This window comes from Mustela lutreola, chromosome 1 (assembly GCF_030435805.1).
Source record: "Mustela lutreola isolate mMusLut2 chromosome 1, mMusLut2.pri, whole genome shotgun sequence".
NCBI classification, from domain to species: domain Eukaryota; kingdom Metazoa; phylum Chordata; class Mammalia; order Carnivora; family Mustelidae; genus Mustela; species Mustela lutreola.
In genome coordinates, this window is record NC_081290.1 from 284053901 (window position 1) to 284069765 (window position 15865).

Below are 15865 nucleotides of genomic sequence, written 5' to 3' on the forward strand. Positions count from 1 at the left end.
GAGATAAGAGACAGTCTGCCTTGTTCCGAGACCCTTGGGTGGTTAACAGGACTGCAAAGCAGTGGGCATGGGGCACGACAGGGCAGAAGAGAAAGACAGCCAGGGCTCTACGGAGCCCTATAGCTGTGGTTATCCTCACTGTCTGCCTGGGTGAGGGCTGTGCACTTTTTCCTGAGATCAGTGGAGAGCCAGGGTAGTGAGATGAAGGAATTTAGCAAGATCACCTTGTGACACAGATTGGAGGAAACAAGACTGAAGACCAGAAGAGCTGGAAGGGTGTTGCAGCAATTGAGGAAAGATGTGACCGAGACCTAGACGATGGTAAAGGGAGGAGAGCTGCAGGAGAATGGAAATGTTCGTTCAATTTAAGAGGTAAAATCAGTAGGGGTAGGTGGTTGGGGAGGAAATTGGGTCAAAAGAGATAGAGCCAAGGAGAGGGGCTGGCTGGCTGCTCTAGGTGAACCAGCAGAGGGTGGGACATTCCTGGAAGAGATTTGGGCAGGAGATGGTGAGTTCAGGGCAACGATGCTCTGTGCTGCTCAGAGGTTAGTGTCCAATTGGAGTTGAAAAATAGGCCTGGACGGAGCTCAGGGCAGTGATCGGGGTTAGACGGAGATTGGGGCGTCCTGAACACACAGGGGAACTCACTGGACAGAGAAGGCGAGAACACCCCTGGCTGGGCGGAGCTCTCTCCATCCTGACCGTGTAGGGCATCTACTGCCAGCACCAGACAGCTTAGCACTTGTATCCAGACACGGCTTTCCATTTGCTGCCTCTTTTACTGCTCGCTTCCATCCCGAATGTGTTCTCCTTCCAACACCTTAAGAGACCGCCCAATATTTCGTATGCTTTCTCCCCACTCTCCGTCCACTAGCACCGGGTCGATCCAACAGTAAGGCTGGTGGTGATAATAATCCTAAATAACTACTAGTAACAGTGTCTGTTATGTACAAGGCCTAATGTTAAGATCTTAACTCTGCTGTTTTATTCTATTTCTGCAAGGATCCAAAGAGGTAAGTATGAGGAGCTTTATTTTACAAATGAGGAAACAGGTGAAGTTACAGAGCACGTGCAAAGCCCTATAGCAGATAGGAGATGGATAAATAGATGGATAGCAGATGGAGAAATATGGCATTGAACCTAGCTGAGGATGACCCCAAAGCCCGTGTGCCCTCTCACTGAACAGGGTGAGGACACCTCTAGTCTGGCTGGGAGGTCAAAAGGAAGAGAGGGTACCGGTTTGCCAAGTGGCTACCAGGATAGCAATCAGGAGCCTCTTGGGGGAGCTCTAAGCAGTCCGGACTCTTGACTCAGGGGCAGAAAGAATGGACAACCAGGGGTGTTCACAGTAGAACGAGTTCCTCAGGAAGCAATGAGCTGCTCATCACGTAAAGGAGACACGATCTTGAAGGAGCCTCCAATCTTGAGCATGTCATGAACCTTCTGACATTTCCAGGTGGAAGATATGCTTGGAAAAAGTGCCCCCCAAACACTTCCAAGAAAAGTAGTGACGCTAGCCAAAGGAAAAAGAAAAATTTAAGAAAGCAGATTTCAATGGAATAGGTGCTTCTGAGGATCCAAGGGGAAGGGGTGGGAGCAGGAGGAGTGATTTTAAGGGAGAAAACATTAAAAGTAGCAAAACAACCTCCCCAGGCATGGGACAGGCGGAGGCAAACTGATAAGCTCTGCAGAAAATGGCATAAGGAGCTGAATCACCACTGGGCATAGACTCCTCCCTTTTCCTCCGCTAAGAGCACCCATCAGCAGACTGGCAGGAGACCAGCAGCTGCAGGGGGAATGCAGAACAGAGCGGGATGAAGTAACAGTCTCTTCTCCTGGGAGATGCACAGTAGAACCCTCAGGGACAAGATTAGAAGCCAAGTGGCTGAAAAGGTTGGACACATGCAAGATTAAGTGCTTTAAAGCAAGATAAGAGCCTGAGAACCCAGCAGGGCAGACCCCCACCCCCACCCCTACTCAGCACACAGGGAGGAGCAGGGCAGGATGGCCAAAGAGAATCACAAAGAAAGCCCAGAACCCTGTGGAGAGCAGAAAAGCCAGAGCAGGAATTCAGCAGAAGTCATAAAGGGAGACTGAAAAATGCTCTTTCCATTTACCTGGAAAAAGATGACAAAAGGAATGTGCGCTATTAGACTGAGAGAGAGCACAAGGGGAAAAGGCAGCGGTTGTGGCTGTGTGTTTGTGCTTGGGTATGTGTCATATGGTCCTACGTGGGCCTGTAAACACGGGCACACCTCCACGTGCATGTGGCAGACAAGTGTCCGTTCAGGGCTTCCAGGTGGACCTGCGTGAGGCTGTGTTGAGGGTGTATACAAGCAATCGGACCTCAGTTCTCTTGACCGCTACTCTATGTGGTCTGTCTCCCCCACACAATGCAGCAAAATAAGCTGTTCTATAGATGAGAGAAGGACATGGTGGTCACTGGGAGCCTGAGCTCCCCGACTACAGCATGCTCTCTCTGCACGTGCAGCTGCCTTCCCCTCTCCCGGCTTCAGTTTCCTTACTTATAGAACAAAAACATTTAAGCGGTGGCTCTCCACCCAGGACGCACAGCACGGGGCACCACTGAAGGCTTAAAATAATAAGAGATACCCAGGACCCACGTGGCACCAGTGAATCCCAACCTCTAGAAGAACCTTCCAATGAAGCCTCTTTCACAAGACATTCCCAAGTCGAGCCTCGATAAGAACGACAAAGGGGCCCTGAGCTCCAGATTCCCGTTTCCTCTCCAGGAACTTGCCGTCAAGTTGGGAATGCAGTCACGATATGAGGTTTTCATATCGTGAAATTATCACACCGATTATCACACTGCAGCCAGCCCTCTTCTGGGAGAAAAGGCCTATAGGAGGGCTAAAGGAAGACAGACCCCCAAACACTAAAGACTCCAACCTGCTGGAGCCTGGAGGAAGACTGACAAGGACAAACCCAAGTTCAACACTAAGGGACACAATCTAATGGATGAACACAGGAAACTGGTAACAGTAGGAGATCCTGGGGAGAAGAGCTGAGGGCTGAGGACAGCCATCAGAAAGAAAGAAGTATAGGGCATTGTAACTTGTAGGTGCCTTTTGAATTTTGCATTGTAGAACTATTCTAGCTACCTTTAAAAATCACTGGGGGAAAACAATAATGGGCAGGAGCTCAGAACTTGGAAGAACCTGGCAGGACGGAACTGGGAGGCACACAAGTCTAGGGTTTTAGCCGACAAGCTTACCCTGAGCAGACCCAGTGTGGTGGCTCTCAAACTTAGCCTGGCCTGCAACTTCACAGTGGGCAGGTGGCATTGTCCTTACGTGCGGACTATCCCTCTGTGATCCGTGAAGTTCACTCCCTGGCTGGATCCCTGAGCCCTGGACTGACTGAGCACCACATTCTGAGCAGTCTCGGATTGAACCTAAAATACACCCCGAAAAAAGAAACTGGAGTGGAGAAGGGTCAGGAAACTGGAGCAAGGAAGGTAAAGGGACAGGTTTGTCAGGACAGGCAAGGAGAAGCCTGGGTGGGGGACCACAGAGGTCTGCAAATATCTCCACTAGGAAAAGAGAAGAAGCTGTTCTTCCTGAAGACGGAACTTGAGTTTGGAAGGTAATTTCCGAGCTAAGGAGAACTTCCTAACCTTTAGATCAGTCTCACAGCAGAATGTGGTGAGCTCCCTGTCAAAGGACATCCTTGACCTAGGAATGTAGGACTTCTCCCTGGCAGAGATGATGCCAAGGGGATTCTGGCATCCACCGGGACACTGAACCTGGGGGACTCTGGGTCTGAATACACCTTGACTCATAAGGAACATCCCAGATCTCTGGGACCAGGGCCAGGCTTTGTTATGCAGGGTTTGTACCTCAAGGGGTTACCCTGCTGTCGCCCACTAGTGATATCAACCTAGGGGCAGTGGGGGCAGTGCCAGAGTAGCCACCAATCCAGAGCTGCAGAGCATCAGACCAAAACCTGGGCCTGGAAGGGATTTGGCAAGGCCAACAGGTGCCCCCTCCCACATTTTTTTTTTTCTTTTTTAAAGATTTTATTTATTTATTTGACAGAGAGACAGACACAGCAAGGAGGGAACACAAGCAGGGGAGTGGGAGAGGGAGAAGAAGGCTGCCCGCTGAGCAGGGAGCCGGATTGGGGGCTGGATCCCAGGACCCTGGGATCATGACCTGAGCTGAAGGCAGATGCTTAAGGATTAACGACTGAGCCACCCAGGCGCCCCCACACTTTTTTTTAAACCAACATTTACTAATTGTTTTTGTGTGGCTGGCCAGGGGCTACTACGGAAGTGAACATGACAAGCAGGTCTTGGGCTGCATTCTAGGGAGGAGACAGAAAACCAACAAGAAAAATATTAGAACTAAGTTCTACAGAGAGAAACAGGTGTAGGAGGTGGCTCTATGAGAAGTCAGGGATCATTCCAGCAGGGCCAGGCAGGCAGGACGCCTGGGTGGCTCAGTTGGTTGGACAACTGCTTTCGGCTCAGGTCATGATCTCGGAGTCCCGGGATCGAGTCCCGCATCGGGCTCCCAGCTCCACGGGGAGTCTGCTTCTCTCTCTGCCCTTCTTCTCACTCATGCTCTCTCTCCCTGTCTCTCTCTCAAATAAATAAATACAATCTTTAAAAAAAAAAAAAAAAAAAAGAGAGAGAGAAGTCAGGGATCAGAGAAGGCTCTCTGAGGAGGTGACATTTACTCTGAGGCCAGAATCACTTTGCCTTGGGCAGGTGGTCAACAGACATCACTTGTGGCCATTCACCCACAGGGATAAGACTCTCTGTTTCCACAGATGCCCAGCTGCTGTTCGTCAACTTTTTCTCCCTTAGGGCCAAGAAGCCCTTCCCCTAGGAAACAGCCCTAAACTACTACGAATCCCACAGGGACATAAACAGTTCTGAAAGTTGGGCGAGGGGCATAACTAGTCTGTGGAGACAAAGGAGCCTGGGATCAGACCTGGAAGACGCGGGTAACAGCAGTGCTCGGTTCATTGGGTCTTTGTGGGCATTAAATGAGTACATGCACTTAAAGCATCAAAGCGTCCGACATACAATAAGCGCTCAGGAAGTGGCAACTACCTCGATAAACGTCAATAAATGTCAAAAGTCTGGTTCTGTATTCGGAGGAGGCCAGGAGGCCAGGCCTTCTTCTTGCGCCTCGGTTTCTACCGCTGTCCTCTTTGGCCGTGGCACTGGGTGCGTGCAGGGTTAGGATCTCCCGAGCCTTTGCACACCCCTGCGGCCTGGGGGCGGTGTACAGTCGAGGAATCCGAGGCCGCGGGGGTAGGGGTGGTGGCCTTTGGGAACCAGTGCCTCCGGGAGCCCCCGCCCCGCCCCCGCAATGACCCCGCCCCCCATGTCGCATGGCCCCGCCCCAGTCCCCCCTCCCAGCCCTGAGAGACTCCGGCCTGCGCGCTCCTTTAAGGCAGCCTGCAGGAAGAGAAGAGCGCGTTTCGCCCCCTCCGACGCCGCCGAGGTAGAGGCTTCACCTTTAAGGCGGCGCGGGGACTGCTGGGAAGGCCGGCGGGATGGAGGCGGCGGGACCCGCTCACGGCTGCGGGTCCGGGTGAAGCGGGGCGGGAGCCGGAACCTGAGCAGGAGCCCGGCCCGAGCCGAAGGCGTAGGTCCGCGCGGGCTGATCAGGTCGGGAGACGGGCTCTGGGTCCGCCTAGGGGAGGGGTCGTCGTGGGCGCAGGCTGTGGGAGAACGAGGCCGGCCTGCTGGGAGGGGGCGCGGTCCTGGGTGGCCGGGGGCGGGAGCTCGGCCTTTTCAGGGGAGGGGGGTCTGCGGGACGTCGCGCCGGCGTACGGGGAGCGGTCATTGTGGGCGCGGCCTCGGGGTGGGGGAAGACGAAGAAGCCGAGATCTAAAGGCCCTCTAGGGGAAGGGTCTCCCAAGGGGCGGCCTTCCCTAGAGGAGGGGCTCTGTGACTCGGCTGCCTTTTGGGGAAGGGGCTGCCCGAGGGGTTGGGTCTGCATCCCCTAGAGGCGCCGGGGTCTCCTGCACTGGAGTGAGCCTCCACGATCCCTGTAGGACCGTTCTCCAGCGCTCCCTGTCCTGGCTAGGGGAGTCCACGGGGAAGTCCCCAGCCGGCCTGAGCCGGTGGTCTGGGCCGAATCCGGGTCCAGCCTCACCGGCCTCACCGCATTGCGTCTCCCTGGCCGAGACGAGCTGGGCGCGCCCCCTGTAGGCCGAGCGCGGGCACGGTACGGGTTGCCGGCTGGGGGACCCGGGCACCCTGGGGACCCAGGCGTCCTGGGACTGGAGGTGTTTACCTAATTCGGGGCGGACGGCGGTGTGGCCCCAGGCCCGGCACTCGCCTGCCCGCCCCCTCGCCTTCACAGGCGGCACGCCATGGCTACGATGGTGCTTCCGCGGGAGGAGAAGCTGAGCCAGGATGAGATTGTGCTGGGCACCAAGGCCGTCATCCAAGGCCTGGAGACCCTACGCGGGGAGCATCGTGCCCTTCTCGCTCCCTTGGTAGCTCATGAAGCTGGCGAGGCGGAGCCGGGCTCACAGGAGCGATGTGTCCTCCTGCGTCGCTCCCTGGAAGCCATCGAGCTGGGTCTGGGGGAGGCCCAGGTAGGCTGGTGTGGGATGCTGAGGTGGGAGGTTACGGGAGGGATGGAGCCTTCCAGAGGAATCCTGGCAGTGTAGGAACAGAACCAGAACAGGGAACCCTGTGGCCTCTGGAGCCCACGGTAAATATCTGGTGAAAAATGAACTGGCTTTGAAAACCCCAGCTGTGCCTTGCCTCAGAAGAGCCTGATCATCCTTTAGTCCCCACGCAGAACCCTGTTCCTGACTTCTCTGATGGGTAGCGGAGGCCAAAAGCATAGGAGAACAAAAAGGAGATCCTTAAGAACCGCCTCCCCTTCATTTTCTTATTCATTCCTTTACAGGTAAATTATCAAGTGCCCACTATGTGCCAGGCAGTCTGTTATGTGCCAGAGACACAGGTCCAACAAGAGACAAGATCTCTGCCCTAATCTACTGGGGAGAGAGTCAGAAACACACGTACATTTGCTACATGTTGTGATTAAGTTCTACATAGAGAACAAGATCTTGAGATACTTAAAGCCGGAGGTCTTGTTTATTGGTCAGGGAAGACTTCTAAGGAAGTGACATTTAAGCCAGGACCCGAAGGAAGAAATGAACTGGCCTTCAGAAAAGGGAGGGAGGCAAGAGGTTACATGTGCAAAGGTCCTGAGATAGGAGAGATCTTGTGGTGGGAGAAAAGAGAGAAGACCTGTCTAACCAGAGCTTCCTGGGGAAGGAGAGGGACAGGAGAGGCCTGTGGACAAGATCATGCTGCAGCTTAGTAGCTTGGGTCGTATTCTCAGAAAAGTAGGAAGCCTTTGGAGGGCTTCAGTAGTCAAAAGATACAGTCCGCCTTAGATTTTAAAAGCTTCCTTTGGGAGCGCCTGGCTGATTCAGTAGAACATGTGACTCTTGATTCTGAGATTGTGAGTTCAAGTCCCTTGTTGGGTGTAGAAATTACTTTTAATAAAAGAGTCTTAAAATAAAAACTCCCTTCGGCTGAGGGGTGGAGAATGAACCATATGGAGCACATCAAGAGCGGAAGCAGGTGGCAGGTAGCTAGCAAGCCACTGCCGGAATTCAAATGAGGAATGGTAGCCTGGACTACAGAGGTGGTTGCGAGGGAGGAGAGAAAGGACTGCATGTTCTGGATGTTCTGGAGGTGGGTCCAGCAGGACCTGGAGGTGAAGTAAGGGAGAGGGAGAGAGAGAGGAGGGCAGTGTAACCCAGAGTGTGGTTGCAGCAAGTGAAGGGGGCAAGAAAGCCTACATGATCAGGGGTTCTGTTTTGGTCCTCTTGACACTGGGGCTGCCGGGACGATATGGTGATGGAGATAATTCAGGAGGTGGACGAGGGGTGGACAAGGAGTACACACTTTCTCCAGAGCAGTGTTGGCTGAGATGCCGTCTGGCTCCAGATATCCTAGGCAGGTGGCATCATCTTGGTTTCCTTGTCTTTAAAATAGGGCTCATGCCATCTGCTGTGTACACTCCAGGCTGTTTAGGGAATTTTTTAAAAAGCTAGCGGTTGTGAAAACACCTGTCACTTACGCATTTGCTAGTCAGCTAGAAAGTGTGGGGTCCCAGACGGCCTGGCCCTGTGGCAGTGCGGTGTGCTGGTCATTCCCTCCTTGGCCGGTTGGCTGCCGGGTACGGAGAGAAACACAGAGGGGTCCCCCTCCTAGTGTGCGCAGACACCGACACAGATGGGCAAGAGGATGGCATGGAGGGAAAGTGCCCTTCTTTCCTGGGGCTGCGGGAATGACCCTGGCTGTGAAGGGTGGAGAAAGAGTAGAGCCTGTGCGAGGCTCCAAGGCAGGAAGAACTTAAGGGCTCAGGAAAAGAGTCCTAGAGGTTGGAAAGACGGGTAGGGGCTGAAGCTGAGGCCTCTGGGTCCCCTTCCCCTCTGGTTCCCAGGGGGCTTGGGACACATACACCTCTCCTTTCTAGGAGCTGCATAAGACCAGGGGCTTACCTTGGCAGAAATCAGGATGGGGTCTTTCCATGTCCCTTCAGCCACTTCTCAGGGTTCTTAGGAAATTGCTAGCGCTGGGGTAGGGGGCACTGGGATAGTGGCTTTGGCAGCAGAGCTTGGGTACAACCCCCAGGAGAGACAAAGGAAGAGAATGGCTCGCTCAGGGAAAGCACAGAACCCCAGCCAGCCCTCTTCGTGATCAAGTCAGTGAGGTGGGACCTGGGAGTTTTAATGCAGAGGACTAGCTAGAGGCCCAGGGGAGGGGATGGACTTTCTCCGAGTCCAGCAGAGCCAGCCTGGGAACCCAGGGCCTGACCCCAGCAGGAAGAAGCTGGGGTGGGGGGTGGGGGGGTGGTCCCAAACCTCCTGGGTTCAGGTCCTGGACTAGGGTCTATTTGGGGCCTTCGGGGGAAACTCCCTTGACAAAAGGAGAACTTGGTGGCCCTCAGCCCTGTAGGCAGGGCCAGGCCCCAGCACCCCAGGAGGCCCAGGCTGGGGGTGGACGAGACTAGCCCTCATCCTGGCTGGCTGGCACCACAGGTGATCCTGGCGCTGTCGAGCCACCTGGGGGCCGTGGAGTCAGAAAAGCAGAAGCTGCGGGCTCAGGTGCGGCGTCTAGTGCAGGAGAACCAGTGGCTGCGAGAGGAGCTGGCCGGAACCCAGCAGAAGCTGCAGCGCAGCGAGCAGGCCGTGGCCCAGCTCGAGGAGGAGAAGCAGCACCTGCTGTTCATGAGCCAGATCCGCAAGCTGGATGAGGACACGTCCCCCAGTGTGAGCCCCCACCACGGCCGCTGCAGGGCCATCGGGCGGGGGTCCTGGGAGCAGGGAGGGACACGGAGTCCACTGGGCTCTGACCCAGCCACTGACACTTGGGCCGCCATGCCCCTCCTTCCCTGACGCTCATTCTGTCCTCAGGAGGAGAAGGGGGATGTCCCCAAAGACTCACTGGATGACCTGTTCCCCACCGAGGAGGAGCAGAGCCCAGGTGCAGAGGGGCGGCTGGTTCTGGGGCAGGGGAGGGGGGGGCTGTGGGAACTCCTTGTCCTTGGGACCCAGCGGTCACCAGAAACGGTGACCGAAAGTCCACCGTGTTCTTTCCCGCCGCGTTTCTGACCATCACAGCCCAGCATGCTGGAGTCGTCAGGCAGGTCTCACGTGTTGCTTCTCTCCCCCTAAGCTCTGAGGAACAGGTATCGCAGTAGAGAGCTTTGGAGCAGCCTGGCCTGGGCTCAGGTCGTGCTCTGCCACAAGTCGTCCTGGGACCACTGGTTTCTCTCCCTCTCAGCCTCCTCTGAGGGTTGAGGAGGACGCATGCACAGGGCTGAGCCCAAGGCCCGTGTTCGGCTTGCTAATGGCGTCGAGCCCCCATGTCCAAGTCTCCCTCCTGCAGATGGGCAGCTGCGGCTCGGGGGTTAGGCGGCTTGCTCTACAACACACAGCTTGAGGGATTGGGGCTAGGACTCTACCGACTCTACAGATGGGGAAACTGAGGCAGAATAGCTAGTGACTTGTAGGGTAGGTCAAAGGCATGGCTTGCATGTGCCAGCCCCGCCCTGGGGGGCAGTGGGTACATCTGGTCTGCTCTTGGCCTTGCAGCCCCCAGCCCTGGAGGAGGGGATGTGGCTGCCCAGCACGGGGGCTATGAAATCCCAGCACGGCTCCGCACGCTACACAACCTGGTGATTCAGTACGCCTCCCAGGGCCGCTACGAGGTGGCCGTGCCACTCTGCAAGCAGGCGCTCGAGGACCTGGAGAAGACCTCAGGCCATGACCACCCTGACGTCGCCACCATGCTGAACATCCTGGCTTTGGTCTATCGGTGAGGGCGCCTCTGGTCACAAGCATCTGTGAGAGTCTGCACGCTGCCTGAGGGCTCCAGCCCTGGGTCACAAACCCCCGGTCCCTGCTGTGGGCCGGGACTGGGCAGCTCGGCTCTACCAGGCAGCCCGGCCGCAGATGAGGAGCTTATGCCCAGAGAGGCCTGGGCCTATGGGGTGCCTAGGGCCTCCCTGAGTCTGGGCTTATTGGAGGATAAAGGCTTGGGCATAGCTAGGGATGGGGACATAGCTAGAGTCCTGAGGACTCTAAGGACACAAAGGAGGCAGCCCAGGTCTTTGGTGAAAGAGGAGTGCCCAGAACATGAGAGGGTTGGAAAAGTTTTCCTTGCTGGAAAGAACAGTATGAGCAAAGGCCCTGGGGAGTAGACAGCAAGGTGCACTGGGCGTGAGGAAGTTGGGGTAGAATCCTGGGGAGTCTGGCACATCCTATCCCAGTACTCGATGCCCTGGTGAGTTGTGAGTAAACTGTTCAAAGTCCCCCCAAGCCCCTGGAGGGCAGAGGCTGACCAGGTCTCCCCAACCCCTGCGTCATAATCATCAATAAATACCAGAGGAGTGACCATGGGGATCTGGGACCAACAGGGGGAGGGCCTTGGGCTGGAGGACACCCCTCACTGTGCTTCTACCTGCACTCAGGGACCAGAACAAGTACAAAGAGGCTGCCCACCTGCTCAACGATGCCCTGGCCATCCGTGAGAAGACACTGGGCAAAGACCATCCGGCTGTGAGTGAGAGTGGGTGCGAGGTGGGGGCTGGCCCCTGCCCTGCCCTGGGCAGGGCCCTGGATCACTGAGTGTCGATTCTGCCCCCGCTCCCCGACAGGTGGCCGCAACATTAAACAACCTGGCAGTTCTGTATGGCAAGCGGGGCAAGTACAAAGAGGCCGAGCCCCTATGCAAGCGGGCGCTGGAAATCCGAGAGAAGGTGGGAGCAGGCAGGGCTGGGCAGGCCAGCAGGGCCCAGCAGGCGGGGGCTGAGGGCAGCCCTGAGCCCAGCCACTGGCTCCTGCTCCCAGGTCCTGGGCAAGTTTCATCCGGACGTGGCCAAGCAGCTGAGCAACCTGGCCCTACTGTGCCAGAACCAGGGCAAAGCCGAGGAGGTGGAGCACTACTACCGCAGGGCCCTGGAGATCTACGCCACCCGCCTTGGGCCTGATGACCCCAACGTGGCCAAGACCAAGAACAACCTGGTACCCTGAGCCGGGAGTGGGGCGGGGCGAGGGCAGGAGTGAAGGGGAAGGAAGGAGAAGGCTCAGCTCCCCATATCCCCGCTCGCTCTCTGGGCCCTTCCCTCCAGGCCTCCTGCTACCTGAAGCAGGGCAAGTACCAGGACGCAGAGACCCTGTACAAGGAGATCCTCACCCGCGCCCACGAGAAAGAGTTTGGCTCTGTCAATGGTGAGGCTCAGACCACCACGTGCCCCCAGCTCACACAGCGCAAGCCTGGCCGGCCATCAGCATCCAGGGCAAATACTTGAGCTTGGCGGGCCCTTGTGGGGTCTGGCTGGTTCCCAGCCGTGTGTATGCACGTGTGAACACATGAGCCTAACTCACACAGCCTCCCGGGTCCTGCTGGTGCTGCGTGTGCCCTTAGCAGAGTCTTCCCCTTCCTCCGCTGGGGATTCCTGCTCACTGTGAGGGCCCACCCCGAATGTTTTCCCAGCTGGGAAGCCACCTTCCAGCCCCCAGTGGTCAGTCATTTCCTGCTCTGGGGTCACCAGCCTGGCCTGTCCTTCAGGCCCAGCATGTGCCCCAGGCCGTGGACTTGAGGCGTTTAAGGACCCGCTCCCCCCAGGCCTCTATCCCAAGCCCCTCAAACACAGGCCCGTACCATGTCATCTCCGTGTTCCAGAAGAGGGTCAGTATTGTTTCGAGTCTGTTTTTTGTTCACTCATTCATTCATTCATACCTTCATTCATTCAACGAAGCCCAATCCTGATCCTTCTTGGGTACCCCCGACCCCCTCCCCAGACCCCAGTCCTATGTTTCAACCAGGAGAAGCCTATATGGGAGGCTGGTGACGGCCCCCTTTCTCCCCCCAGGGGACAACAAGCCCATCTGGATGCACGCAGAAGAACGGGAGGAGAGCAAGGTAGCTCCGTGGGCAGGGCTGGGGTGGTCTGGGGAGGCAGGGTGAGCTGAGGGATATGTAGAGGGGAGGGACTTCTGCCACCTCCCCTGACCATTCCTTCCTCCAGGACAAGCGCCGGGACAGCACCCCCTACGGGGAGTATGGCAGCTGGTACAAGGCCTGTAAAGTGGACAGGTGAGGACGGCAGGGTGCGGCTGGAACTGAACAGACGGCGGGAAACAGCATCCTGGGTCAGGGCCCGGTCCAAACTCTACGCTGCGTAATGCTCACACACACACACACATACCCCTCTGTGTCAATTTGTCTTTCGAGAACTGAGTCATAGGCTACCTGTCCCAAAAAGGCTTTCTGCACTGGGACAGCCCGATTATCTTGCCCTTGGGTCTCCCAGCTTTTAGTCCTGGTGGCAACATCCCACTTAGGGCTCTGGGGCCAGGTCCCCAACCCTAGACACCTGGGGTGATTCCAAGACAGGAGAGTCTAAGTAGGCCTAGCACAGGGCTGGACACAAGAGGGGAGAGATTCTGGTCGGCGGGATGGTTCCTCAGGGCCCCATGTGGGCCGGAGGCTAGGATGGGCCTGGTTGCCCGGGGAACACGGAGTTGGACACCACCCTGCTGTCCCATCCACAGCCCCACAGTCAACACCACCCTGCGCAGCTTGGGGGCCCTGTACCGGCGCCAGGGCAAGCTAGAAGCTGCACATACACTGGAGGACTGTGCCAGCCGCAGCCGCAAGCAGGTGGGCCAACGGGCATGGGGGGATGTGGGCAGGGACCTGGGTGGCCGTGTGTGTTCCTGTCAGGATTCAGGGCTCCAGCTGATACGCCCTGCTCCTCCCTCAGGGCCTGGACCCCGCAAGCCAGACCAAGGTGGTGGAACTGCTGAAAGATGGCAGCGGCGGGCGCGGAGACCGCCGGGGCAGCCGAGATGTGGCAGGGGGGGCCGGGGCACGGCCTGAGTCTGACTTTGAGGAGGCAGGGCCTGCAGCTGAGTGGAGCGGGGTGAGTCTGGGGGCTGGGCCGGGCCAGGAGGAGGGGTCATCAGTGTGGCAGAGAGAAAGACTGGTCCACCCCGCAGGACGGTAGTGGCTCCCTGCGGCGCAGCGGCTCCTTTGGGAAGCTCCGAGATGCCCTGCGGCGCAGCAGTGAGATGCTGGTGAAGAAGTTGCAGGGTGGTGGCCCCCAGGAGCCTCCTAACCCCAGGTGAGCCTCCCAAGAAGCCACCCGGTAGCCCACCCACCCCAGATGAGCTCCTGACCCAGGTGAACTCCCTCATCTCCCGAAAGCTCCACCACCCACCAGATCTGCTCCCCTCCCGTGAGCCTCCGTCTCCGGCCCCCGCCCGACCCCTTCCCTCCTCCTCCCTCACCCCGTTCCACCCTTGGCAAATCCATGCGTTCTTCTCCTCAGGATGAAGCGGGCCAGTTCCCTCAACTTCCTCAACAAGAGCGTGGAGGAGCCCGTCCAGGTATGGCTGGGTGGGTGTGGGGGTACTGGGCAGTGAGGCCCAGGCCCCAGGGCCCAGAAACTGCATGTCCTGTGTACTGGCCGAGCTTGTCGGCCACGTCTGCCCATTTCGAAACCTTTCCAGCTCTGTGCCGGGCCTGGCTTTGGGCTGGACCCTGGGAAGACAAATGAGGGAAACCCAGCTCCTGCCGGGGGTGGACGTGCAAGTGGCCGGGGCCGACACAGTGACTGTGGAGGTGGGCGGGAGGGCCAGGGACTCTGGCTGATTGGGCCCCATCTGGGCAGCAGCATGACACTGAGCTGCCTGCCCGCTCTGCCCACAGCCTGGAGCTACCGGCTTGTCGGACAGCCGCACCCTCAGCTCCAGCTCCATGGACCTCTCCCGACGAAGCTCCCTCGTGGGTTAATCCTGAAAGGGCAGCCAGTTGCCAGAGCCTCCACCCGGCACTGCCCCCACCCCCAGCCCTTCGCATGGGCCTGCTGCTTGCCCCACCTGTCTCTCCCAAGGACCCCCGTCTTTTCTGTTCAATCTCAGGGTAACCTCCTCCCTTGTCATCTCAGCCTGAGCCCTGGAGGCTGGGCCTGCCCGCTCCAGCTCCGGCTCTTATTTATTCCATCCAGCAGGGCCCCCTCTTTAGGTTCAGGGCCAGGTGAGAGGCTGGCCAGAGTCTCCAAGATAGAGACTCAGTGGCCCGCCCTCCCCAGGCCCCACCGAGCCAAGAACACTAAGCACCTGCGGTCCCTTCAGCACTCCTGCCCTTCTGCCCCCAACCCCCCGGCCGTTGCTTCTGTATATAGAGAAATAAGTTATTGGCCGCGCCCCTCCCCTCAGTCCACGGTACTGCCCGGTTATGCCCTCACCGTGCCCTTCTCTAGTGGTACCGCCCAGGCCTTAATCACCCCCATTCCGCGCGGTGGTATCTTCCAGGCTCTACATCTCGGGGAGCGGCGCCTCCCCAAAGGGTTCCCTGGGCCTTCTCGCGCTCCTCCTGGCCTCTGAGGGGCGCGTTGAGCCCCATCATCGCCCCATCATCGCCCCATGCCCCAGGACGGAGAGCCCTACCCTTGCCCGTCCTCTCACCGCCGGGTCCCGCCCAGCGTCCCGGCCTTATGCACTGCCCCTCCCGCCCGGCCCCGCCCAGGCACGGCCTGACCCCGCCCCGGGCACCGCCCGTCGAGCCATCCTGCCACGCCTCTCCCCTCGCCTGCGGCTTCTTGCTAGGGGCAGTGATGGCCCCTGTGGCAGGAGGGGCTGCCCCAGTTGCGGGGGTGAGGCGGTCTCTCTCTATTTTCAAATGTTGCTGTAGAAATAAAGACCGTTTGAATCTGAGCCGGGCTTGTTTTGGGGGCGGAGGCCAAGGGCCCCTAGCGTCTCTAGATTGGGGGTGAGGTCGGGAGAGGCTGCGAGCGAGAGCCAACGAGTGTGTGTGTCGCTCACGTCCGGTTCGGCACTGCTGAAGCCCAGGTAGTTTGCTCCTTTCCCGGATTTGTTTGGGGGCCTCACAGGTTGAGTTTTTTCTAACCTTCATCACTTAAGTTCCGGAGACCGCGGGCTTTGAACTCTGCCCCTTACTGAGCTGTTTTATCTTGAGCAAGTTACCGAGACTAGACCTTTTCCATCTATGAAATGTGGGTGACGACACCCTCCGGGGGCTGCGTCTGAGTTAGGAGTGCCAGCACACCAAGAACCCCAAATAAGTGAACTTCTGGTGCTAAAAACTCCGGGAACTGCGAGGGTAGTGATGACTGCCTCTGCCAGACAAACATGAAACGTGTCGACCTCAGCCCTAAACTGACCTCTCACTGAGGTCGGGACGCGTCAGGTGTCCTCAAGCCGAGGTACGGCTATAGGGAGCGAACTACAAGCCCCAGAAGGCAATGCGCGGCGGTGATGGGGCGTGGGCTGGGAGACGCGGCCTCGGGTTTACGCCTGCGCAACAGCAGGCGTGGGGGTG

General features: G+C 57.8%; 1 protein-coding gene across 8 annotated transcripts; it reads left to right on the forward strand.

Moving 5' to 3' along the window:
• The first annotated feature begins 5373 nt into the window (after nt 1-5373).
• KLC2 (kinesin light chain 2) lies at nt 5374-15240 on the forward strand. Of its 8 annotated transcripts, none has more exons than XM_059148016.1 (17): nt 5374-5477; nt 6308-6582; nt 9055-9285; nt 9430-9499; nt 10111-10333; nt 10989-11076; nt 11175-11276; nt 11368-11541; nt 11649-11748; nt 12089-12208; nt 12393-12442; nt 12549-12616; nt 13075-13183; nt 13287-13445; nt 13522-13646; nt 13854-13911; nt 14234-15240. In XM_059148016.1, exons 2-17 carry the CDS (start codon nt 6355-6357, stop codon nt 14315-14317), a joined length of 1989 nt encoding a protein of 662 aa, XP_059003999.1. In that variant the 5' UTR covers nt 5374-5477; nt 6308-6354; the 3' UTR covers nt 14318-15240. The 8 variants fall into 8 exon arrangements, with proteins under 8 accessions (XP_059003999.1, XP_059003945.1, XP_059003955.1 ...); XM_059147962.1 differs by having other exon boundaries at nt 5459-5477; nt 6345-6582; XM_059147989.1 differs by lacking the exon at nt 5374-5477 and adding an exon at nt 5484-5625.
• Nucleotides 15241-15865: the final 625 nt, after the last annotated feature.

Excerpts from the sequence above, each read along its gene's own strand:
- KLC2 (XM_059148016.1), top strand. The coding sequence starts at position 6,355 with ATGGCTACGATGGTGCTTCCGCGGGAGGAGAAGCTGAGCCAGGATGAG. Across the intron at positions 6,583-9,054 it reads TGGGTCTGGGGGAGGCCCAG|GTGATCCTGGCGCTGTCGAG; the intron begins GTAGGCTGGTGT and ends CTGGCACCACAG. Across the intron at positions 12,617-13,074 it reads AAGGCCTGTAAAGTGGACAG|CCCCACAGTCAACACCACCC; the intron begins GTGAGGACGGCA and ends TCCCATCCACAG.